General features: G+C 41.2%; 1 protein-coding gene across 3 annotated transcripts in view; it reads left to right on the top strand.

The window, feature by feature from the left end:
- Window positions 1-4,579, top strand: part of LOC126183412 (zinc finger protein 277) — a 141,478-nt gene extending 136,899 nt beyond the window's left edge. Inside the window, exons 9-10 of one of the 3 annotated variants that reach the window (XR_007536748.1) lie at window positions 650-2,439; window positions 3,090-3,779. Coding sequence is in view for 2 of the 3 variants with exons in the window: in XM_049925361.1 (XP_049781318.1) it covers window positions 3,993-4,095 (103 nt within the window). In the remaining variant the exon portion in view is untranslated. Of the gene's footprint in view, window positions 1-649; window positions 3,780-3,992 lie in introns of those variants that run through there. The other 2 variants (XM_049925361.1, XM_049925362.1) reach the window with 2 other exon arrangements.
- Window positions 4,580-27,975: the final 23,396 nt, after the last annotated feature.

Raw genomic sequence — 27,975 nt, 5'->3', positions numbered from 1 at the left:
TCAAAACAGCTGCCACATTAAAGTGTCCACATTATACCAATTTGAACTTTAGCTAGCAGACAAATGTATGTGTTTCTTTGTTGTAAGGTGTTAGGTTCAATGGCTGAGTCCTACATTACAATTACACAGTGTGGATCTTATACCAGACCATTGGTGTGGCATCAAAGCATTGAGCGCACTGATATGTTGTAGTGTTTTTGTACATTTTATTTTAGAAACACATTCTTATGCACATTATCTTTCCAGATTGGGCTTTGTCAAATGATGTGTAATATCAGTAATCAAAAACTGGTTACATTTATGATTCTAATATGCAGAAACTGAAGCTATTTCAAACTATCTCATATAAAATAGTTCATCTGGGTACAACTTGCTATGAAGTAGCATTTATTACCCTCTGCCACGCACTTCACAGTAGTACTTTTCTGAGTATGGCTGTAAATGTAATTTCGCATGTTGTGACAAAGTTCACACCTGTATTTGCAGTTATCACAAGTGCAAATATTTCAGGTCCCTAATCATTGTGCTGTAATAGTAAGTAACCACTGCTTGTTACCCTGTATTTAAAAAATTTGCTTGTTAGTTCTTAGATTATAAAGGAAATTGAATTCTGTGATTGTGAACTGACCTGTGTTCCCATTACTTCAAGGAAAACGTGTTCTACTCATGACTGAACTGGAGGATCCAAAAGAGGATGCATGCCATTCCAGACACATTCTTCACCTCACTCAATAGTGGAAAAATTGTTTGGGTTTCATTTGTGGGAGTTTTTTTAAACATGTTTTTTTAAAATATTTTTTATACTTTTTGTAATAGTGATGAAATATGTTCCAAGTATCACATACTTTCTAACTGCAGTACATAGAATCCTTGTGAAAAAAATCATTGTTATATAATATAACAAGCATCCCTTTGTAATGTATTTAGATATAAGGCCATTAGCTGTCTCATGAGTTGATTTCACAAATTTTAATTTTTCAACAGAGTATGAAGTTAATACATCAAAGACGTGTTTTGTAATTCACATGGTATAAATTATTTAAATGTTTCAGAGTTATTTTAGTTTCATGTACTTTACCATTCTTTTTTGTATATTTTAATAAGCTGCTAGCATTCCATCCTCTGTGAAACTGTATCAAGGAAAGAAAGAAAAAGAAACAATGGATTTTAGACATATCCTTTCATCTTGGAACATGATCTTTCAGTCTGCATGTGGGACCATATGGGCACATGGCAACTGAAAGGAAAATCTTATCCTATGGCGGAAACAGGTGAACTGGATTAAGACTTTCGAAAGCTTTTCTTTTTTTGTAGGGATGTTTGATACTGAAAGTGTTCTATCTAGTATTCTGAAGACTATGAGAAAGGTTTTTACAACATAAAAATACTTAAGGATTAATGGAGATCATGCACCAATAAGCAGAAGTGCTGAGTTGTCAGTAGGCACACGCAAAAGGAAGAGAACTTGTAGCTTTGCTTTCAGAGTTACCCTTTGACAACAGGAGATAACAACAGGACACACACACACACACACCTCCCTATACCCCTAAATGGTACCAGCTAGACTGACAGGCCCAATGCTGTTTTGTGGGAGGTGGACTGGTCTGTGTCGGGTGGGGTGGCTAGAGGGAAAGAGCAACCCTCTCCCTCTATGCACCCCACCCCACCCACTTCTGCATCTTAGTGAGTGATCTCCTTTAATCCTAAAGTATTCAAATTCTACAAAAACTTTCCTACCAAATTTTTACAGTGTGTGCAATTTAATCTCTCTTTCATAAGAGTGTCTCAAAATACAATAAATTTTGTATTTGCTAGACACTGTTGTACCTGTGGCAATTGGTCTAGAACATAAATAATGAAATTATCACTGAGATGACATGGAGCCGAAAACAGTCAGCAAAAAAAGAAAAAAAATCCTACCCTATGACGGAAATAGTTGAATTCAATTCAGATTTTTGAAAGGTTTTATTCTTTTGTAGAAGTGTTTGATATTGAAAGTGCTCTATCCAGTATTCTGAAGATTGTGAGAAACAATTTCACAATGTACAAATACTATGGGATGAAAGGAGATCATTCAACAAAAAGCAGAAGCGTTGAGCTGTCAATAGACACACACAAAAGGAAGAAAACTTTTAGCTTTTGGTGTTATCCTTTGACAGCCTAAAGGAAAATACATGCCTACACTCTTGAATGGTGCCAGTTAGAGTGACAGTGCCAATGCTATTTTGCGGCAGGTGGACTGGTTGTGGTGGGCGGTAGTGTCAGGTGGGGTGGGTAGAAGGAGTGTGTGTCCCGCCTCCCTCTCCCTCTACAGAACCCACCCCACTGCCTCTGCTTTTTGGTTAGTGGTCTCCTTTAATCCTAAAGTATTTAATTTCTACAAGAACTTTCCTATCAAATTTTTACAATGTGTGCAATTTAATCTCTCTTTCATAAAAAGTCTCAAAATACAATACATTTTGTATTTGCTAGATACTGTTGTACCTGTGGCAATTGGTCTAGAACATAAGTAATGAAATTATCACTGAGATGACATGGGGCCGAAAACAGCCAGTAAAAAAAGAAAAAAATCCTACCCTATGATGGAAATAGTTGAATTCAATTCAGATTTTTGAAAGGTTTTATTCTTTTGTAGAAGTGTTTCATATTGAAAGTGCTCTATCCAGTATTCGGGAGACTGTGAGAAACAGTTTCACAACATACAAATACTATGGGATGAAAGGAGACCATGAAGTGTTGAGCCGTCAATAGTCACACACAAAAGGAAGAAAACTTCTAGCTTTTGGAGTTATCGTTTGACAGCCTAAAGGAAAATACGCACACACGCCTACAGTCCTAAATGGTGCCGGTTAGAGTGACAGTGCCAATGATTTTTTTGTGGCAGGTGGACTGGTTGTGTTGGGCAGTAGTGTGAGGTGGGGTGGGTAGAAGTGAGTGTGTCCTGCCTCCCTTCTCCCTCTATGGAACCCACCCCACTGCTTCTGCTTTTTGGTGAGTGGTCTCCTTTAATCCTAAAGTATTCAAATTCTACAAAAACTTTCCTACCAAATTTTTACAATGTGTGCAATTTAATCTCTCTTTTATAAGAGTGTCTCAAAATACAATAAATTTTGTATTTGCTAGACACTATTGTACCTGTGGCAATTGGTCTAGAACATAAGTAATGAAATTATCACTGAGATGACATGGGGCCGAAAACAGCCAGTAAAAAAAGAAAAAAATCCTACCCTATGATGGAAATAGTTGAATTCAATTCAGATTTTTGAAAGGTTTTATTCTTTTGTAGAAGTGTTTGATATTGAAAGTGCTCTATCCAGTATTCTGAAGACTGTGAGAAATAATTTCACACCGTGCAAATACTATGGGATGAAAGGAGACCATTCAACAAAAAGCTGTCAATAGACACACACAAAAGGAAGAAAACTTTTAGCTTTTGGTGTTATCCTTTGACAGCCTAAAGGAAAATACATGCCTACACTCTTGAATGGTGCCGGTTAGAGTGACAGTGTCAATGCTATTTTGCAGCAGGTGGACTGGTTGTGATGGGCAGTAGTGTCAGGTGGGGTGGGTAGAAGGAGAGTGTGTCCCGCCTCCCTCTCCCTCTCCCTCTACGGAACCCACCCCACTGCTTCTGCTTTTTGGTGAGTGGTCTCCTTTAATCACAAAGTATTTATGTAGTTCGAATGAGATGCACTCCCACTTCCATTGCCATGCCAGTTCATGTACCTGCATCATCTCCCCCCCCCCCCAGCCCCCCTCTCACTCACTCACTCCCTCCCTCCCTCCCTCCCTCCCTCCCTCCCTCCCTCTCTCTCTCTCTCTCTCTCTCTCTCTCTCTCTCTCTCTCTCTCTCCCTCCCTCCCTCCCTCCAATACACTTTCTATTGCCTCCTAATTTAGTTTTAAGCATTATGTTTTACGCAGCAATATTGCTGCCAAAGTCATTGTACAAATATGTATTGCTTTAATTTTGTTACGTTTACTTCGTTCCAGTTTTGTAATGGTGTCAGTGATTGTGAATGTGCACGGAATAACTGTTCCGAATCTCTCATTACTTAGACAAAACATAAACATAACATCAGCTGTGTTGCTCTGAAAGTGATAAAAGTACGGTCTTGAACAATGTGATAGGTATGCCGGAAATTTGTGCTTCAAAACTTTGAGGAGATATTTATCCCAACATAAGCAAATCAGTAGTATTAAGTGGCAAGTACTTTTTGACACAGCCTTTTGTGTTTTCAAAGACAGTAAGTTGTGCAGAATGACAATTTTGAAATTTCAGTACCAGAAAGTCTCTTTTTGTCAAATTATAAGTAGATAGTTACATATGTGTTGTTTTGACTTGTATTCCCGCACAAAATACTTGTTGGAAGACTATTGCCTACTGCCATCTTTTTCCTTTCCATGGACAAACCATTTTCACGGCTGTTACAATAAAGCTTTAATGTAAAGCACTGTGGAGCATATATTTTAGTGTTAATGTAATTATGAAAATTTATGTAAAAATATTTTTCTGTCATTAATTTTCACAAGCCTGTATGTCCAGTGAAGTAAAGAATAAATGTTTTGTGTGGATGATATTGTGACTCTTTAAAAATAGAATTACAAATAGACACCTGTGTGATTAAAGTTGGCACTGTAAAATGAAGCACACCTACAGTAAGTATAATGTGATTGCAGGCAGCAGTTGTTTTACACACTTTTGTAAGCAAGCTGAGTTTAATTACAAATTATCTAACTCCCCCCTTTCCCACATTAAAACGCACAAAATAATTTGCATTTAAGTTTTTCCAAGAGCATTCATGAAACAGTTTATTTCCTCTATTAGTATAATCCATATCAAAGAGTGTGTTACAGTAAACCTAACTATAATGTAGAAATGACGGAACAATATTAAGACACAAACATCATCATTAAAATGGCAAAAATCAGTTAGAACAATTCTTTGGACCAAGTGTAATCAGTAATGCTCAGATAGATTTTAACTGAATTACTACTGCTGTCTAGTGTGAGTTATTAGATTTCTGAAAAAACTGTCCCAAAAAGGCCATTCATGAACTACAGTGAATCTTCCATTCTGTTTTCAAACTTCCAGGCAAACTAAAACTGTATGCCAGACCGGAACTCAAACCTGAAACCATGCCTTTAGCAGACAGTGGTCTTCCTGACAGAGCTATGTGGGCATCACTCAAGGCTAGCTCTCACAGGTTTACTTCCACTGTCTCTCTCCCCTACCTCCTAGTGCAACACACATTTTTAATCATCAAGGCTGTTTCAATACAATGTACACTCCACTGCAGAGTGGAACATATATCCCATTTCTTCTAGGAGTGCTAGTCCCACAATGTATGCAGGAGTACTCCTGTGAAATTTGGAAGACAGAAGAAAGGTACTGGTGGAAGTAAAGCTGTTAGACTGGGTTGTGAGTCACACTGGACAGCTATGCTAGAGCATTGCCTGCAAAAAGCAATGTTTAGAGTGCTGGTCCAGTACACAGTTTTAATCTGCCATGAAGTATTCATGAGCTACAGCTAACATTCAACCATTATAACACTGAAATTAAGTACAATAAACTACACCAGTTATCACAGATTCAGAAAACATAACAAACTGAACATAAAAAGACTTATGGGAAGTGTAAAAAGCAAGCATATGAATATGAATACCTGATACAGCTTCTAGATGTGTATCATCACAAATGGCACAAAGTGGGGCTCCAAAATGCACAAGCTATAATGGATGGTAACTGCTATGTTGTTGCATTGTTCACTATGTCACCAGATCATGCTGTGACCGCCATGGATAAATGATTAAGTGAGATTTTGGAAACCAGCAAATGTAGGGAAGGCCCCCATGACCTCTCTGCCACAATGCATGATAAAAATGGACCAAGTATTGTATATGATTGACAATATTTTCCAATTATTGGAGTTCTACTACATGTATAGGAAATGAGTACACAACACTTCAAATAGGTATGTCATTCGAAGACAAAATAAGTCATACCTTTTACCCATAATGTGTTCTTATTGTTTCCACTTTCATTGTGAACAGTGTGTAATCTCCTGATGAAGTTTACAAAATAGTGCCACAAGAACACCACATGGAACCAGTTTTTCAGGGTAGAATCGTCAGATGTCTTGGTACAAACTGGACACAAACCACAGTCTCAGCAGCACTGAATCTGCCATAAAGTATCATTTCAAGACTTTGTTGATGGTATGGTATGGAGACAAAGGTCTAAGTAGGCCAGTACAGAGATGGTCACAAGTAACCATTCCACATTAAAGTTGATACCTGGCACTTATAAAATGCTGGAATCCAGCAATGTCCACAAGATAACTGGAGAGCTTACAGCCACCTTTGGTGCTGTAGTTTCCCTGCAAACAGTTTATTGAAGATTTGTGGTAGATGGTTTGTACTTCAGACATCTGGCAGTGTTTGTTTCATTCACAACAGTCCTGTTTTATTGTAGGGCTACCAAAATAGAGATTAAGCTAATGAGGACTGGACTAATTATAGATCAGTGTTATGTCCATTTGCAAAATGATTATCAACATACAGGGAAAGTGGTTGCTAGTACCATTCTGAAAGGAGACTGGTTTGGTGGTGGTGACATACTGGTATGGAATGACATCATGCTGGGTGTGGTGTAGGCTATTTCACATTTTTGTTGGCAGTTTGAGGAATATTGTTAACCCTCAGAGGTAAAAAGAAGAGGTGATCCTTAGAGGTGCTATTGGTCCAGCCTTATTCTTCACAGGCAATACTGCCCCTACACATTGAGATGCTCCGGATAATGAATTTCTCACATGTGAAAGTATCCACCACATGGACTGGTCAGCAAGCTCATCTAACCTGAATCCTAAGAGCAGGTACAGCTCGTAGTTAAAGGCTCCGATATAGAGCTGCACCGGAATATACACTGAAGCACCAAAGAGTCTGTTATAGGCTTGTGTATTCAAATACAAAGATATGTAAACAGGCAGAATATGGTGTTGCGGTCAGCAAGACAACTGTGTGGTGCAGTTGTTAGATTGTCTACTGCTGCTGAAATGGTAGATTATCAAGATTTGAGTTTGAACATGGTATTATAGTCTGCACACGAACAATGGGACACATCTGCGAGGTAGCGATGAAGTGGGGAATTTCCTGTACGAGCATTTCACAAGTGTACCGTGAATATCAGGAATCACACAAACTCATAAACACCGCGAATTGAACACACTCAACAAACATTAAATGTCTTGTAGCTTGGAACTGAAAATGTGATAACATACACTGTACTTTAATCACCTGTATCTTAAGAATAATGTGCAAACGACTATAAAAATAAGAACCCATCCATAAGATGTGCTACATGCTGATGGGGTGGATTGATGCTGAGGCTAAAGTTTTTATTGAGCATCCTCTGGAGTACCCATGTCATCCCAGTTGTATTTAGCTTGTCAAAACATGAGGAGTTGTATTTGGGAAGAAATTTATTTCTCCAGCAACATGTACGACCAAAATAGCTCACAAAGTACAGTGTATGTTATCACATTTTCAGTTCCAAGCTACAAGACCTATGTTTGTTGAGTGTGTTCAATTCGCGGTGTTTATGAGTTTGTGTGATGAAATAGTGATGTACCAAGACATCAAGGATCCTGTGCAGTGACTCGCTGCAAGGGGCAGAGTGAGTGCCCCCCCCCCCCCCCTCCCCTTCACATCAATTTAGTTAACTATTAACTATGAAAAGAATGGGATATAATTTACAAACTTATTAGAGAACCCTGGCATCATGTTTCCAATTGGTAAATGTCACAGTGTTCCCCAGTTTGGGAACCATGAGCTGTGATTGCTGCAGAGCTTATCTTGAATGCATTGGGAAGGAGAAAAAGTGCAATCCACCAGCCACTAAAAAGGGAGCTTGCAGGGGGAGGTGATGGGGGAGGGGATGTTAATGCTTGTCACATTCATGGGATTTGATTAGCCATCGGTGCTAAATGGTGAGCACATCAGGGAAAGGTGCCTATCTCAGCTGGGTATGGTTTTGCACATCTGGGTTTCCTGAGCTGGTGACTGGTGAATGCTTTCATTCTTCTGTAACTGTAAACATTCAGCATGCTCCAGCAACCACCATGTGGGACAGCGGTTGAACATTGTATATAAAAGGGGTCTTGGCTTAACCACCTGTATCTTAAGAATAATGTGCAAACAACTATAAAAATAAGAACCCATCCATAAGATGTGCTACATGCTGATGGGGTGGATTGATGCTGAGGCTAAAGTTTTTAGTGAGCAACCTCTGGAGTACCCATGGCATCCCAGTTGTATATAGCTTGTCAAAACATGAGGAGTTGTATTTGGGAAGAAATTTATTTCTCCAGCAACATGTAGGACCAAAATAGCTCACAATTATCTAAACCAAGAAAGCTCCAGTGGGTCAGATGGACCACTAACATCCGGCCAACTAAAAGAGCTTGACAAGCAAGTCCTCCAGAAGAATCATTATCTATCAGTAAAAATGTAAATACTATCCAATTTGTACAAAAATGTGTTCATTGTGAGAATAGAGAGAGTATATTCAACAAAGTGTCATCTTTCTATATTCATAAAGTACTATAGTGTGCCACTGTGTCACTAAAATAAGTGAAACAGAATATAAATGACTGCAACTAAACAACCTGATCAGCTGAATTCTCTGTTGTGGTGGAAAAACATAATTCTCTCTCTCGTGTGTGGGTGTGTAGGTGTGTGTGTGTGTGTGTGTGTGTGTGTGTGTGTGTGTGTGTGTTAAGCAGGAATTGCATACAGTTTCCATATCACAGCCCTAGCTGACAAAGGATGTATCATCCACATGCATTATGACATTGAAATTTTGGGGTATGTTAAATCATTAACACACAAAAGAAACACAAAAGGCGCTATTATATTACCATGAGGCATGTCACATCCAAGTATGCTGTTGGTTGATACAGTTACCAGCAACTGTTCATCCCTTTTATAAGTTAGGGTAACACAGCTTCCTGTCTTTTTAATACGAGATAAGTAGTTTTAAGGCTACTCCTCTCATCCAGTATTCTTCTGATTTATGCAATAAAGTGGTATTACTCACAGTATCAAAAGCTTTACTCGTATCCACTACTCAAAGAAATGCAATTCTTTTTGTAAATAATTGTGGACAAACACCTGCCATGGAAGGAACAAAATGTGAAATGTGGTTACACAAAAAATAGTTTATTAGATCACGGAGTGTCATTGTACATTGTAGACACAGACTAGAGATGTGTGCAATCAAATAACTAGTAGACAGTGACAGGAACAGAAGGGTTGATGGGTACAGACTAGTTGACATGAACATACTGAACTGCTGTCTGGAGCCAGTGCAGAGACATATAAAGAATATTTTGTCCACCAGGCACTCTCAGCTCCAAGTGACTGAGGTGCTAGATGATGATTGTGACCTTTGGTGAGGGTTGGGAACAGCTGACCAGTACACTACTCAATCTGCATGATGCGGTAATAGTGGGGATGGGAGGGAGAGAGAGAGACCAGGTGCCCATTCCCCACGTCTAGACAGGTGACACATCTGAAGTGTCGGGAGCTGTTGCCCTGTGGGTGCACAGTTCCAGGTCCACATGAACAGGGTCAGCAATGGTAGGCATGTAGCTCTGTGCCTTCTTCCCCTTTTAGGAAAGGCCACCGGACAGCTCCAGTACCCCAGAGGCAAGACCTGGGCAACGGAGGGATCATCTCTAGATGCCATAACTGGGAAGCCATGGCATCCAGTGGGAGGGCAGGTTGTGGTGGAAAAACATAATTCTCTCTCTCTCTCTCTCTCTCTCTCTCTCTCTCTCTCTCTCTCTCGTGTGTGTCACTTGCAGCCGAAAGTCCCTGGTGGACAAAATACTCTTTTATGTCTCTGCACTGGCTCCAGACAGCAGTTCAGTCTGTACATGTCAACTAGTCTGTACCTGTACCTGTCAGTCTGTACTCATCAGTCCTTCTGTTCCTGTCACTGTCTCTACTAGTTATTTGATTGCACACATCTCTAGTCTGTGTCTACAATGTACAATGCCTCTCCGTGATCTAATAAACTGTTTATTTTTGTGAAACCACATTTCACATTTTGTTCCTTCCATGGCAGGTGTTCCTGCTATCTCTTGCCAGTGGGCATCAGAATGTGGAAGGTGCCTATGTCATTGCTGGAGGCACCTGCGGCAGGATGAGAGGCACCCGTGTAGGTCCAGGAGGTGCCTGCATTAGGTAGAAGGTGCCTGCGTTGGTGCTGGAGGTGCCTGTGTCAGTGCAGGAGGCAATTTCATTGGTGCTTGCAGAGTTGTGGAGGCGCCTAGCAGAGGTGAGAGGTGCTTATTATGATGGTACAGAAAGTGTTGACAGCTGAACTGTTGTTTGTGTGTGGGTTGTCTGTCAGTGGCCACAATCTGAGTGGTGTGCTGCCACAGCAAACTGCAGTGCCGGTAGATGCTAATGTGGAAGCAAAATTCATAAAAAGAGATGAGACAAAAGACCACTGTAAAATGGAGGCCTATGACAGAAACAACGTATGGCAGTGCCGTGAGCGAAATGTCTACTGCACAAGATGGACAAGAAACAACATAAAGAAACATGGAGGGCATCAAATGTCGAACAATGCAAAGTGTTCACCGATTAACTACTTTGTTGGCCCCAAGACAGAGCCCTGAACATGGGGATGGCATAGGATGAAGGCACTAGGAAATATCTAATGCGAGCAGAAAGAACAGCAAACTACTGAAGTCAGTGTTGAAATGGGGGGCTAACAGACACAAGGAAAAAAGGCACGTCCTGAAAAGGATGCCAATGAACAGAAGAGGAAAGCCAGTCCAGAAATGGATGCAAACAGATAGAACAGGGAAGATGTTCCTAAAAAAGAAGCTAGCCTTCCAGAACCGGAAAAGGAGGCCATACAAAATCGTACCAGTATCTGTGTTTGATTCCCAAAATGCAGAAAGTTGTGGCAGAGCCATTATTCAGAAGCTTGCCAAACTTGAAAAGCAATTACTTTGAGTCACAGCCATGTGTCAGATGCTTGCCAGTCTGCAGCAGTGTCATCAGATGATGGTACACTGTGATGGTACAAAGTGGTCAAAGATGTATGAAGTAGTCGTTGATGTAGAAGCATATGAAAGTTAGACACAACACCTCTCATAGGTGAAAAAGAGACCTGTCAACAACTTGAGTTGTGCAGTGGACAACAAGAGCAAAAACAATCATGAGATGGAAAACATGAGAGTAACAGACTCGTTGCCAAATTATGTTGTGGTGTGGGTTTGCAATGATAATTGTAATTACGTGAAATACACAGTTACATGTCACAGAGTGACATTGTACAGAACAGATACAGACCAGTACAGACATGTTGATGCATACGTACTGGTTGACAGGTACAGACCGACATGTACACACTGTCAGGCACAGAGTGCTGGCTGGAGCCAGTGCACAGATACATAAAGAGCATTTTGCTCACCAGGTTCCGCTGGCTCTCGGCTGCATTATCTGGACCATGATCTGTAAGCCCTGGTTGGGGCCTGGAGCCAAACAGCGCACTACTCAAACTGCATGATGTGTGCCACAGTAGTAGCAATGAGGGTGTAGTAATGGACGGTTTACTACAATAGATCCTGTTGGTAAAAAAGCCAGTACAAATATAAGACTGCAACAAAGTAAACACGCATTATGTAATCAATGTCACATCACAAAAATTTTCTTGCCCTTCTCACTCTCCCACAAATCAAGACACTCTCTAGTAGTAAGGACCGCCATCTGTGTTCTTATGTGTGTGTAGTTTCACCTTGAGCTCACAGCAGTAAATATTATAGAGGAAATCAGTTTGTGCTTGGATACTACCACTCAACGACCCAGTCATATTGGCAGGAGACCTGAATTGCCGTGTGGACACCCCTTCATGGAAAATGACAGATGTCATGAACTACTTGGAAGAAGAAGGCTTGCCGGCCAGAGGGGCCGTGCGGTTCTAGGCGCTACAGTCTGGAACCGCAAGACCGCTAGGGTCACAGGTTCGAATCCTGCCTCGGGCATGGATGTGTGTGATGTCCTTAGGTTAGTTAGGTTTAAGTAGTTCTAAGTTCTAGGGGACTGATGACCACAGCAGTTAAGTCCCATAGTGCTCAGAGCCATTTTTGAAGAAGGCTTTGCACTTGTCATAACAAAGCAACCCACACTTATTTCAGTCATAACGGTGCACACACAACTGACCTCGTATTTGTGAACTCCAAATTTAAACCACTAGAACAACACATCATCCTGGAAATGGAATGGAAACACCTACCAGTGAAAACATCACTACAACTAGAGAACACGGTAAAAAAGAGGCCAAAAAATCCAATCAAGCTAAGCAGGTAGGCAGACATATCAGCACTGGGCAGTGTCTACACCAGTACAATAACAACAATGCTACAAGGAGAGAATCTCAATGAAGCAGCATCATGGATAGATGGACTCATCCTAAAGACAATTCACACAGTAGACATCGCAAAATGGAAAGCTGAACTGTGGCTCAATAAGGAATGTTAGGAAGTCAGACAGAAAGCCATCAATGCCATACATATAGCCAGAAGAACTCAATCACAGGATGACTGGGACCACTATGGTAAGCTGATGAAAGAGTATAGAGCCAAGATTAAGGAAGTGCAAATGATATTCTGGGAGGGAGAGGAAAAATGTCTAATAGAATCAGCGAGACAGAGAGCGTACAATGCTCTTCGGCTAAAGCAACCAAAATTCTCAGGGAACATCCCAATGAAAGTGTAGGAAAGACATTTAAGCTCAGTCCTTCAGGTTAATGACACACACCTGCTGGCAAGAAGCCCCACAGCGACTCCAGCCCCTATGCAGGAGATGGAATTTTTCACAGAAAAAGAAATAATCCATACAATTATTAGCATGAAGAGCAATAAAGCATGTGGCCCAGACAATATCTATACCTGAAAACTATGCTCCATGTACTAGTGATTCCATTCACAGTGCACCTCAATGAGTGTCTGAAACAGGAAATTGTACCAGATCAGTGGAAACATTCAAAGGTGATAATACTGTACTAGGGAAAAGGTAACACAGCTGACCCAAATGCGCACAGGGGCATTGCACTAGAGAACGCCCTATTCAAGATCTTTACAACACTACTGTGTAAGCGTCTTAGAGTTACCATCCATGAGAAACCCCCCAATTCACAGTTTGGTTTCAGATGTGGGAGATCAACGACAAAAGCTGTACACTGCCTCCAAACCAATATACAAATGGATTTAGCGAACTGAGGGGGAAAGCTTCATGCAATTTTCATAGACTACACCAAGGCATTCGACACAATACATACATTCTAATGAAAAAACTGGAAACCACTTTAGGTCCAAGACATTACCTGTTGCCAATCATTAGAGATCTTCTCACTAACAACTGGATGGAAATACATGATGGTATTGATAAGTCCAGCCTGATACAGCAAAGAGTTGGAGTGTTGCAAGGTGACCCACTGAGCCCCTTACTCTTAATCTTAACTATGGCAGACATCATTGAAAAAATAAAATCCGACAATGTAAATCTACTCATGTATGCAGATGACATGGCATTAACCTCAGTTTCTGAGGATGATCTGCAGTAAACCATCAACCAGTTAGTGTACTGGGTACGAAAAAACGACCTATCCTTGAATGAAGAGAAGACAGTCTCCATGACCTTCTAACGTCAGTCACCAGTTTTATGTACATAGGAGTTACCCTCCACTAACAGGCAACAGTATTCACATGCCACATAAACTAGAGAGCCAGCGCTGCAACGAGAGCCATAAATGATATTGTCACGAAGAAGACATTCTCAATGGAGAGAAGTCTTCCGAAGTAAGAATGATTTCAGGTGTGCCGTAGGGGAGAGTTATAGGACTGTTGCTATTCACAATATATATAAATGACCTTGTGGATAACATCGGTAGTTTACTGAGGCATTTTGTGGATGATGCTGTAGTATATCAAGAGGTTGTAACAATGGAAAATTGTACTGAAATGCAGGAGGATCTGCAACGAATTAACACATGGTGCAGGGAATGGCAATTGAATCTCAATGTAGACAAGTGGAATTGGTATGAGTCGACCAGGTGATTTCTGCGAAACTGACTTTCTCCTCTGGCACTCTCGACAGTGCGACACACAGTTACAGAAACTCCTAAATAAACTGGGCCAGAAAAAATCTCTTGCGGGTTCTATCGTGTGTCTTAATAAATCCTAAATGTCTGGCCTCAGGTGTGTCATGAAATTTCTGTAGAACACCTAAGCACATGTGTTTAAGAATCACTGGTAGCCACCTCTTTCCAAACGGATCAAAGTTTTTCTTGCAAAGTAATCCACTAACTACGTTAAAGTGTCCTTTCACATCTTCTGACCGATTTAAGGCGAGCATAACTTGAGGTATCTTGGCGTCCTTCTGCTCAGCAGAGAGATACTGGAGTGCAGCAAGACAGTGACTATCTTCACCAAGGTCTTGATGGTCTTGCACAGGGTTTCTTGAGATACAGTCGGCATCTTGGTGTTTTCCTCTACTTTTGTACACTATGGTAATGTCACACTCTTGAAGATGTAGCGCCCACCTGGCGAGTCGCCCTGTTGGATCCTTAAGACCTGTCAACCAAGGAAGTGAATGACGGTCTGCAACAACTGTGAATGGCCTTTAGACAGATACTGTCGAAATTTGCGCATGGCCCAGATCACAGCAAGACATTCTCTTTCTGTAGTTGAGTAGTTTCTCTCGGCTTTTGTAAGTGTCCTAGAAGCATAGGCTATAACCTTCTCTTTTCCATCCGAAATTTACACCAGAGCAGCACCAATCCCATACCCAGTGGCATCTGTGTGCAGTTCTGTAGGTGCTCTCTCATTGTAGAGACCAAGTACACAGTCAGTCATCAGAGATTTTCTCACCACATCGAAAGAATCTTGTTGAGCACCAACCCAGATAAATTTAGCATCAGCTTTTAACAACTCTTGGAGTGGCCTGGCTTTGATACAAAAGTCTGATAAAACGATGGTAATAAGAACATAATCCGCGGAAGCTTCTCACATCTCTAATACTTTTAGGAATAGGAAATTCCGTTATAGATCTCACCTTTTATGGGTCTGGGTGCACACCTTTGTTTGACACAAGGTGTCCAAGTATTTTGATTTCTTTTGCTCCGAAGAGGCATATTCTTGGATTAAGTTTCAGTCCGCCTTGTTGGAGACACTTAAGAATGGCCCTCAGTCTTTTTGTATGTTCGTCAAATGTCTCTGAGAACACTATAATGTCATCTAAATAACCAAGACGCATCGCCCACTTCAGGTGCCTTAGAAGATTATCCATCATCTGTTCAAAAGTTGTTGGTGCATTACACAAACCAAACAGCATTAGCTTAAACTCTTACAGGCCCTCAGAGGTGATGAATGCAGTTTTCTCACGATCAGCCTCATCTACCTCACTTTGCCAGTATCCTGAGTACATGTCCATGGTCGAGAAAAACTTAGCCCCCTTCAGACAATCTAGTGTATTGTCAATTCGTGGAAGAGGGTAAACATCCTTTTTGGTTATCTTACTAAGGTTCCTGAAATCAACACAAAAGTGCCAACTGCGATCCTTCTTCCTGACAAGGACCACTGGCGACAACCATGTGCTCTGCGAAGGCTGCATGATGTCATTCTTCTACCTCGTCGCGAATTATTCGACGTTCCGTTGCTGACACAAAGTATGCTCTCTGGCTTATTGGTTGATGGTCTCCAGTGCTAATCCGGTGCTTCACCATCGATTTGTCTAATTTGCTCTTCACCTGTGTATTGAAGCATTCAGAACTCTTAGAATGACAAGTAGCTTCTTCTGTTGTTCCTTAGTGAGATCTGATCATAGTTGAGCTAGAAGACCTTGTCTTGTAGTGGTAGCGCTAATTTCGCCCACAGACTTGGCATGGGAGGTTTCTATGACACTCAGTTGCTCTTTTTTATTTATTTATTTATTTTGATCCAACATCAACTGATTACAAAAAAAAAGGTTTTTTTTTTTTGTTCCAGTCTTCTGGATAAGTCAGAGCCTTACTTACTAGGGTTACATATTATTGTCTGGCACTTTTATCTACACAACTTTTTCTAAATTTAGTTGAGAGAACAGAGTTACATATATAGACTATACATAAAAAATTGTTATTGCCATACTTAGATTAAGGAATCTACAGTTTGTGACATAGTATTCATAACTGACATTCAAATATTTACAGTTTGTGACGCAGTCTAAGATCTGAGATTACATATATTTTTAGATAGATGGTCTTCCATCATACGAGTTTACTAAATCCAGAAACTCATCTATTGAATATACAGGATTGTTTAGGAGCCATAATTTTAATTTTGTTTTTAGTTTTGTAATGGGCAATTTCGAGATATTAGGATGGAAGCAATTCAGTAGTTTTATGCCTGCATAGTGAGGGCTTTTCTCATAAAGTGTTGTTCTATGAGAGATGATGTGGGGTCTCTCTCCACCTCTAGTGTTGTGATCGTGTATTTCTTTATTAAGTGTTTTGTTACTGTTTACTGCCATAATGATTCTCTTGAAACATACAGATTATGCTCAGTTAGTATTTTAAATTCTTTAAACAAATTTCTGCAGGACTCCCTGGCACATTTCTTTCCCATAATTCTAAGTGCCTTCTTTTGTAAGATAAGTACACTTTCCATATTACCTTTACTGCTGGATCCCCATACCTCTATCCCATAGCTTAGATGGGATTCAAATAGTGCAAAATATATTTGCCTCAGAGTGGTGATGTTAAAAAAAGGTGTCAGTTTTCTTAGGACATATATGGTAGTACTTAGCTTTTTGCAAATATAATTCACATGATCAGACTAGTTTAACTCCACATCGAGTGTCAGACCAAGAAATTTGGTCGAGTATTGTTTTTTAATGTATTCGTCACCCATTAAGATTTGGTTCTCATGAGTTTTTTGCCTCTGAAGATCAAATTCAATATAGACCATTTATTTGTGTTTAACTTTAGTTTGTTTTCATTAAAATACTGCAGAATTAAGCCTGCTGCAGTATTGGATTCCACTTCGAGCTGCGAATAGCTTGGATTGCAGCATATTAACGTGGTATCTGCATATAAGATAGCTGTTGCATGGTTTGTTATGGACTGAATATTATTAACATAAATAATAGAAAGAAGTGGTCCTAATATTGACCCCTGTTGAATACCAAAATTTATGACAGTGGTGTTTGATTTGTATGCTCCCTCTGTAGTGCTAATAGACACAAACTGCTTCCTATTTGTCAAGTAGGACCTCATCAGATTATGGGCTGTACCTCAAATGCCATAGTTCCACAGTTTGTCCAGCAATATGGTCGCATCAACACAGTCAAATGCTTTTTGTAAGTCCAGAAAGATGCCACATACGTGTTCTTTATTATCTATTGCTTGAGTGACACCTTCAATTAAGTTGTATGCTACTGTAATGGTGGACGACCCCCTGACAAACCCATACTGCCCCTTAGAAATCACGTTTTTACATACCAGGAAGTTCCAGATTCTTATGTATATTACTTTCTCAAAGATTTTGGATATTATTGGAAGAACAGAAATGGGTCGAAAGTTTTCTACTAGATTCCTGTTTCCTTTTTTAAAAATAGGCACAACTCGAGCAATTTTCAACTCATCTGGAAATAGACCATCTTCTGTATGAGAGTTGATAACTGTTGATAAAGGTGATGCAATTTTATGTACACATTTCTTAAGAGTGTCCAGAGTAAGGTCATCATATCCTGCTGCATGGGAATTCTTTAAGCTACTCACTATTTTAATTATTTCTTCTTTACTTTTTGGCATCAAAAATATACTTCCTGACACTGGTGTTCCTCTGAATTTGTATTTATGATTTTTAAGCTATTGTTTATGCTGGAGCCAACAGAGGGAAAGTAATTGTTAAATATATCTCCTATCTTATTCTGATCAGTTTCTATTGTGCCGTTTATCAGCAAGTGATTTTCAGTTGTATGTTTCTCAGATTTACCTATTTCTCTATTTACTAGTGACCATGATTTTTGGAGATATTATTTTAGCTCTGAATGACACTTTCAAAATGTTTCTGTTTTTCTGAAATTAGGTGGTCTACACAGTATTTCTGATACTTTTTGACCACTTCTTTTAATTTTTTATTGCTCAAGTCATTTAACATAGCATACTCATACCACCTTAGTTTTTCTCTAGCCTCAGTGACTGAACTTGATATCCAGTTTCGAGTTGCAGCATGCGACGGAATTCTATTTTTTATGAATGGGCAGGCTTGGTTAAGAATGTAGAATAGTTCACTTGAGAATTTGCTGTAACTATGAAGTGTCATTAGACCACTGTTCCAATCCACATTCCTTAGCATATTATTCAAATGAGTTATATTTTGGTCTGTATTCATCCTAATATATCTCTAGCAACTGTATGTAGGAACCTTTTTTATGTGCACACTTAGTTCTACTGCATGGTGGTCTGACAAAGCACTTACAATAACAGAAGATGTAAGATTGTAAAGACGAATACTAGTGATTACGTTATCTATTGCAGACTGGCATGTTTCAGTCTCCCTGGTTGCAGTGTTTATCAGGTATCTTACATTATATTCAAGCAGAGTAATCTTGAATTGTCTAGTGTGTATCATGCCACAAAACTTTGTTAAGAAAACTTCGAAGTTTCCACCTGGCGGTCTGTATAAACATATAACATAAATTTCATCATTTCGTACCTTTATATGTGCTGCACATAATTCAATTGTTTCTTCTAATGAATTTTTACTTACATTTACAGAATTAAAGTGAAATGCGCTTTTTACATACATTGACACACCCCCCACCTCTGATATACGAGGTGCATTCAAGTTCTAAGGCCTCCGATTTTTTTTCTAATTAACTACTCACCCGAAATCGATGAAACTGGCGTTACTTCTCGACATAATCGCCCTGCAGACGTACACATTTTTCACAATGCTGACACCATGATTCCATGGCAGTGGCGAAGGCTTCTTTAGGAGTCTGTTTTGACCACTGGAAAATTGCTGAGGCAATAGCAGCACAGCTGGTTAATGTGCGGCCACGGAGAGTGTCTTTCATTGTTGGAAAAAGCCAAAAGTCAGTAGGAGCCAGGTCAGGTGAGTAGGGAGCATGAGGAATCACTTCAAAGTTGTTATCACAAAGAAACTGTTGTGTAACGTTAGCTCGATGTACGGGTGCATTGTCTTGGTGAAACAACACACGCGCAGCCCTTCCCGGACGTTTTTGTTGCAGTGCAGGAAGGAATTTGTTCCTCAAAACATTTTCGTAGGATGCACCTGTTACCGCAGTGCCCTTTGGAACGCAATGGGTAAGGATTACGCCCTCGCTGTCCCAGAACATGGACACCATCATTTTTTCAGCACTGGTGGTTACCCGAATTTTTTTTGCTGGCGGTGAATCTGTGTGCTTCCATTGAGCTGACTGGAGCTTTGTTTCTGGATTGAAAAATGGCATCCACGTCTCATCCATTGTCACAACCGACGAAAAGAAAGTCCCACTCATGCTGTCGTTGCGCGTCAACATTGCTTGGCAACATGCCACACAGGCAGCCATGTGGTTGTCCGTGAGCATTCGTGGCACCCACCTGGATGACACTTTTCGCATTTTCAGGTCGTCATGCAGGATTGTGTGCACAGAACCCACAGAAATGCCAACTCTGGAGGCGATCTGTTCAACAGTCATTCGGCGATCCCCCAAAACAATTCTCTCCACTTTCTCGATCATGTCGTCAGACCGGCTTGTGCGAGCCCGAGGTTGTTTCGGTTTGTTGTGACACGATGTTCTGCCTTCATTAAACTGTCGCACCCACGAATGCACTTTCGACACATCCATAACTCCATCACCACGTCTCCTTCAACTGTCGATGAATTTCAATTGGTTTCACACCACGCAAATTCAGAAAACGAATGATTGCACGCTGTTCAAGTAAGGAAAACGTCGCCATTTTAAGTATTTAAAACAGTTCTCATTCTCGCCGCTGGCGGTAAAATTCCATCTGCCGTGCGGTGCTGCCATCTCTGGGATGTATTGACAATGAATGCGGCCTCATTTTAAAACAATGCGCATGTTTCTATCTCTTTCCAGTCCGGAGGAAAAAATATCGGAGGCCTTAGAACTTGAATGCACCTCGTAGATCTGCAAAACTTATTAGCTAGTACCATGTTTAGAGGTTTAAAAAGTTCTAATTTGGCATCAGATAGCCAGTGTTCAGTAATACCAAGCACATCAGGCATAGTTTCATTTACAAACACATTTAATTGTTCATATTCCTTGCTCAAGCCCCATACATTCTGGTGGATTATTTTAAAGTTGTAAATACCTTGTTGTATATATCTCTGCTTTACGGACTTAAATAAGGTCATGTCTCTGTTCCTCTTGTGGGCTTCCTTCAATTAAGAGCATTTGCTACGCACATGTGTCTTGGAAGGATCTGCGGTTCTTGACAACAGTTAACTATTCACAATTCACCGAATCCATTCTTAAAGGAGACGACAGAAGCTGGGATGACCAAGTTAGTCTTCAGTTGGTATGCTTCTCTTACATTCCACTAAAAGATCCATGGGTTGTTGCATGGCATGGCACGTGACAGTTACCTTTCTAGCACTGACTTCAGGTATGATTATTTCATCCAGCACATATACTCTCCACACACTCTGATGCGCATCTTCCTGTCCACAGTATCTCATCTTGTCCAGCATAATCTTCGAGCAACCACAATCTATAATTGCCTGAGAAGCTTAAAGTCCCATCCGAGAATGACATCATGACTACACTCTTGTAAGGCAATGAATTCTAAGGGCTTTGTATGGCCACTTATACCCACACAAATGATACATCTTCCTGTAGTTTTACATATTTCCCATTAGCCACCTTCAGCAAAGATGTTTTGTTGTCGACGAATACAGTTTTCTGCAACTGGTGACGGTACCTCTCCCAAATGACTGAATACAATGCTCCAGAGTCCACAAGAGCTTGGGCTGATCGGCCATCCATGAGGTTATTGACGTAGTTTCCTATCATTTTTGTAGTCATCGATGGCAGAGGATTTTCCTCTTTGGCGGCCTCAACTCCAAGGAAGGTCGCACCCTTTAGCTTTCCAGGTTGTGGCTGCTAGGAGATCGGCTGGAGCTGCTAAACGGTGATGGAGAGCTTGATTGGCATGTTGGAGAGCATCCTCTCCAGCATCTAGCTTGCGGCATTGGTGACCTACGTCGTCCTGCATCCACATCTTCTTGTTCATCTTCATTGTACCGGAGTTGGCACCGGCTAGGATGGGTCTGCTGTCTTCTGGCGCGGGCGTCATCAAATATCCGCTGCCTTTCTCGACAATAGCACCCCACACGTCGTCCGCAGAGGAAACATATTGGTTGGTTATCCTGGGTCCTCCAGACACCAGTCTTCCTTGGTGCCCAAATAGAGTCCTCATGCGGCATTGTAGGAATGTAACTCCATCTGGGCCTCGACTTTTTCACCGTTTTAAAGGGAAATGAAGGACAAGAGATTGGGTCTAATGTCTGTTCCACGTCCTCCCTTATGACCTCTTGGTCGCGGTTTTTTGCTCGCTGTGCAATCCAAATGCTTTCTGAACTTCGTCTCTTACTATCTGATGAAAAACACTTGTGAAATCAGTGCTCTCCAAGTAGAAACATACGTTAGCCAAACACACGGTGTCATGCCATTTGTTAAATTTGGCTATAGGCTCATATACCTTGAGCCACTTGTTTGGATCTTGGCCATCGTCACCAGAGTACCCAGAAGGATGTCTCATGTGGTGGCACACAGTTGCTGTCATCATAACATCCTCCTCTTCTTCTGTCTCCGGAGATTGCGATCTGTTGAATATGGTTCGTACTCGGGTTTCTCACCTCATTGTGGTCTGATGGAAGGCACTGTGTTGTCGATAATGTGCGCTATCACAAGTTCCAGTGCCGAGCATCTCCACCAGAATAATGTCAAGCAGAAGAAGGTGTAATTAGATGAATGACAAACACTAACTTCACTTAACGAAGGTTTATTCAACACTTGCACATACAAGAGTGCGGGGCAAACTGCCTCCAGCCAGAACACATACAGTATATATATACAGCTACAGAACATTTCAGTACAATGATTCTTTACATTTGTGGATACTTCTAATATGTACTCAAACCGAATACAGAAATTAAAATTGTACAGTCCAGGTGAGTTTTGAACTCATGACCCTCCATGCAAAAGTTTAGTATCATAACCACTACACCACGGTGCTACTCAGCTTCTTCTGTGACAATATCAAGATGAAAGGCAAAGTCTCCCTGGAAACAGCCCTACGACTGTTTGAACTCAAAGTTGAACCTGTTGCAATTTACTAATTTGAAAACATATGGATTCATCTGAAGAAGACAGATATCGAAAAAATAGAGAAACTGAAGGCTACTTACTTAAAAACGGTGCTATGTCTCTCCAAATACACACTCTCGTGGTTCGTGTATGAATTGGACAGAGAGCCCTTCTTCATAGAAAAGCTGCTACGGAAACACTTACTACCAGTGATGACAGCCTTCCAGGACTTACTGATGGAACTACATGAGAAGAAACGCAAGATATGGTAGGATTTCTATGTTACAGATGCCATGACAAACCGTGAATGGATGCAGGGAGGATATGAACTCCGCCACGTAGTGACAAAACTCTCCGGGCAGGGATTTCATCGCAAACTGTGCAACACCCAGAGATTTCACAAGCCCAGCACTAGCTGTATACGTGCGAGGTGCAGTGCCCAGTGTGAGAGATAGTGTTAATCTATAGGATGAGAACAGAATCGCTGGTGAAATTCTGTAGTGACTAAGAATAATAATAGTGAATAGAAAATAATTCCTGTATTTCACACACTAAATGGACAGTTTGGCTGCAATAAATCTCTTATTATATTCACTAAACAGGTCTCGGTCTTTTCAAATAATGATACTTTAAAGCAAAAATAGTTTGGATTGATAAAACTCCATCTGCAGTATAGTATTGAGATCTGGGGTGGAGCACCAGCAGGCTATGCAGACAGGCTTTTTAGATTACAAAAAAGGGTTGTAGCTAAGATAAACAAGAGTGAGTCTTGTAAAGATAGTTTTAGAAAATATAAAATACATACTATCTACTCTATGTACATACTGCAGACAATCACATTTGAGAAACTAAACCTAGAACATAATGTAATGCACACAACTACAACACATGGTTAAGGAAAAACTTTCTCAGAATTAAGTTATAAAAAGGCTGCAGACAACAGTCTGCGTACCATAGGGACAATTTTTTTTTACAACGGACTGCCATATTTTGGGATAGCTGACTTAAATACCTTAGAAAATAAACTGGAGCACTTAATAATACAGACATGACTGTAGTCAATAGAAGATTTCAAATTATAATGTAACCTTGTAAAGCTGTTAGTGTGTTTCTGAATCAAGTCACTTGAATCAGGATGTGGGTACCAACACTGTATTCACCTAGTCAGGTGTGGAAAAATGCCTGAAAACCACATCCAGGTTGGCTGGCTTACCAGCCCTCATCATTAATCAGTTGGATGGATTCAATCCAGGATAAGTACCCCTCCCTGAACCCTGCAAGCAGCATGCTAATGCATTTGGTTGTTTAGGTGGATAAAAAACCCTGTTTTATATTTTCTCTTTTTCTCAAAACATGTCCTCACAATCTGTTTACCAAACAAATTGACATATACACACATGCAATCTTAAGTGCACTCAAGCAGATAAGAAATATTTCTGCTGAGAAATTCCTCGTCCACTCTGACTCTTGAGGGTCTTTAAATTTACACAATGCAAGTACCCTGTATATAAATATGCTAATAACACCTAGGACTCCCTTTTCTACCTACAACGGCTGGTGAAGGTATCATCATTCTGATGAGTATCAAGGCAAAAAGGAATCCAGGAATATTAATTGCAGAAGTGGCAGCCAAAGGAGTATAAACTCAAAATTGAGTAACACAATATGCCACCCACCCACACGCTATATTTTCATATTTTAGGTACAGGGCCATGTGCGTGTGCATGTGGGAAGTGACAGAAAATAATCTGTAGCTGATTAATTATATCAACTACTTATTATGGCATATCTCTTTTGAGCCACTGAGGTGAGATTGGACCCTCTTCACTCAACAACAAATACGTTACAGCCCGGGTATCCCTTTTAATATTTTGTGAAATGTCTGTATTGATCCCTACCTTATTGGGGAGAAAGCTTTCAAGGGTTTATGAAGGTAGCTTGTTATCCTAGGTTTTATGTAAATGATCAGCCAGCAACACTTTCCTAAGTAACACTGGCAGCTCATGCAAAATTATACCAATGTGGTATTCTACAGCCTTTTGACTTACAATGATGGTAATTATAACTAAATTGAATATACAGGCTGTTTATAAATGAATATTGGGGTTTTAACACTTTATAATATTTATTACATCAAACTTCCAGTTATATATGATATGTCAAATGAAAGAGCAACTCAAAAAGTTGTCTTTAGCACCAGAGCGCATGCACAGTTTGCAATGTTTCTGCCGCAATCTGCTAGACAGGGGTAGCAGCGAACATGGCGACTAGTGAACAGGAAGCGTTTTGCGTGAATGTGTAGTTACTGTGCAACGTGCATTCTGGCTGAAGTTCGATTGTGATCCTCCAAGTGATAACAACATTCGTAGATGGTATCATCAATTTGAAAATACTGGTTGCCTTTGTAAAGGGAAGAGCACCAGATGGCCAAGAGTCAGTGAAGAGACTATTGAGTGCGGAGAGAGTTGTTCACTTGTAGCCCAAAGAAATGGGTCCGGAAGGCTAGTCGTGAATTACAAGTTCCTGTGTCAACTGTTTGGAAAGTTTTAGGAAAACGCGTACAACTATGTCCTTACCATTTACAGTTATTACAGGCTCTAAAGCTGGCGGACCATGGATTATGTGCCAATTTCACAAACAAAATGTCGTTTCATGATGATGAAGATTTTCTGGATCATGTTGTCTTCACTGATGAATCGACCTATCACCTTCGTGGACATGTTAACACTCACAATGTGCACATCTGGGACTCAGAAAGTCCTCACGAGGTGGTACAAATGCAACGAGATTCCCTTAAAGTGACTGTTTTTTATGCCGTATGCCGGTAGAAAGTTTATGGGCCTTTCTTTTTTGGTGAACCTACTGTAACTGGCACTTCTTACCTTGATACACAAGAGCAATGCCTCTTCCCCTGAGTTGGAAGAAAATGAGCCAGAGAACTTCATGGATGGTGCGCCACCTCACTGGCATAGCGAAGTAATGATTGGATGAACTTCACTCTACCCAAGCGCTGGATAGGCTGCAAGGGGCCCAATGACAGGGCTTGCTTTGCATGGCCTCCATGTTCACCCGACCTAACGCCATGAGATTTTTTCCTTTGGGGCTTCATCAAGGATCGTGCGTACATGCCTCCGCTACCAGCACACTTCCCCGAATTAGGAAACGGGATTGAAGCAGCTGTTGCTACAATCACTGACGACACACTTATCAACATTTGGGAAGAACTCGGCAATAGACTTGATGTGTGCCGTGTGACAAATGGTGCTCACATTGAACATTTATAAGGTTCTTGGTAAAACTGTTTGAGTTGCTCTTTCATTTGACATATCATTTATAACTCTAAGTTTAATATAATAAATATTATAAAGTGTTAAAAACCTGATATTCATTTATAAACACCCTGTATTAGTTTTACATATATAAATTGAACTGTTATTTATACATCTTATAATTAATAGTTTAATATTGTAAGGAACAAAAGAATAGTTGGTGTCACCAGTATTCAAATCTGGGTCTGCAAATTACCAGTCTACGCTTAACGCCTCTCGCCTCAGCGCCAGAATGATGACAATACTTTAAAAAGTACTCTATGCTTGCACACAATGCTACATGCAATTTCAGAGAATGTTCTGACATGGTGCTGAGAGCAATATACATTCCTGGAAATGGAAAAAAGAACACATTGACACCGGTGTGTCAGACCCACCATACTTGCTCCGGACACTGCGAGAGGGCTGTACAAGCAATGATCACACGCACGGCACAGTGGACACACCAGGAACCGCGGTGTTGGCTGTCGAATGGCGCTAGCTGCGCAGCATTTGTGCACCGCCGCCGTCAGTGTCAGCCAGTTTGCCGTGGCATACGGAGTTCCATCGCAGTCTTTAACACTGGTAGCATGCCGCGACAGCGTGGACGTGAACCATATGTGCAGTTGACGGACTTTGAGCGAGGGCGTATAGTGGGCATGCGGGAGGCCGGGTGGACGTACCGCCGAATTGCTCAACACGTGGGGCGTGAGGTCTCCACAGTACATCGATGTTGTCGCCAGTGGTCGGCGGAAGGTGCACGTGCCCGTCGACCTGGGACTGGACCACAGCGACGCACGGATGCACGCCAAGACCATAGGATCCTACGCAGTGCCGTAGGGGACCGCACCGCCACTTCCCAGCAAATTAGGGACACTGTTGCTCCTGGGGTATCGGCGAGGACCATTCGCAACCGTCTCCATGAAGCTGGGCTACGGTCCCGCACACCGTTAGGCCGTCTTCCGCTCACGCCCCAACATCGTGCAGCCCGCCTCCAGTGGTGTCGTGACAGGCGTGAATGGAGGGACGAATGGAGACGTGTCGTCTTCAGCGATGAGAGTCGCTTCTGCCTTGGTGCCAATGATGGTCGTATGCGTGTTTGGCGCCGTGCAGGTGAGCGCCACAATCAGGACTGCATACGACCGAGGCACACAGGGCCAACACCCGGCATCATGGTGTGGGGAGCGATCTCCTACACTGGCCGTACACCACTGGTGATCGTCGAGGGGACACTGAATAGTGCACGGTACATCCAAACCGTCATCGAACCCATCGTTCTACCATTCCTATACTGGCAAGGGAACTTGCTGTTCCAACAGGACAATGCACGTCCGCATGTATCCCGTGCCACCCAACGTGCTCTAGAAGGTGTAAGTCAACTACCCTGGCCAGCAAGATCTCCGGATCTGTGCCCCATTGAGCATGTTTGGGACTGGATGAAGCGTCGTCTCACGCGGTCTGCACGTCCAGCACGAACGCTGGTCCAACTGAGGCGCCAGGTGGAAATGGCATGGCAAGCCGTTCCACAGGACTACATCCAGCATCTCTACGATCGTCTCCATGGGAGAATAGCAGCCTGCATTGCTGCGAAAGGTGGATATACACTGTACTAGTGCCGACATTGTGCATGCTCTGTTGCCTGTGTCTATGTGCCTGTGGTCCTGTCAGTGTGATCATGTGATGTATCTGACCCCAGGAATGTGTCAATAAAGTTTCCCCTTCCTGGGACAATGAATTCACGGTGTTCTTATTTCAATTTCCAGGAGTGTAACACTCATAGTGCCGGAATGGATAATGTCAGAACAGAGCATGCACAACAGAAACCAGACAGCTGCGTCACTTCTCTGAGTTGATTGTAGCATGGCTGACCGTTATTTCAGCAGTTGACACTGGTTTCTAGTTATCGCAGAAAGAGTGCTGTAAAATATGGTTTCATTCATTTTATTTTCTTACCAGCAAGCATTTTAAAAGAAATGGCATAATTTTAGTTCAATTTCTGACTCACATTCGAAGAGAAATGGCGTAATTTTAGTGTGCTATTTACAGTGTGCTGCAGCACATCAGCACATTACTGGCTGCCCTGCTAAGTTATTTAACTTTTATTCTGTAGATAAATTAGGATTTTATCAGCATATTGTAATGCTGACAATTTCAAATTTGGCCCTGATTTGGTATGACTGGGTAGATGAACATGAATGGGAATAGGAGAAGATTATTGTGATTCAATATGAGTTTGTATGAGGGGCGTTCAATAAGTAATGTAACAGATT

Source organism: Schistocerca cancellata, chromosome 4 (genome assembly GCF_023864275.1).
Source record: "Schistocerca cancellata isolate TAMUIC-IGC-003103 chromosome 4, iqSchCanc2.1, whole genome shotgun sequence".
NCBI classification, from domain to species: domain Eukaryota; kingdom Metazoa; phylum Arthropoda; class Insecta; order Orthoptera; family Acrididae; genus Schistocerca; species Schistocerca cancellata.
The sequence above is the reverse complement of the archived record's forward strand: the minus strand, read 5'-3'. Positions and strand labels throughout refer to the sequence as shown.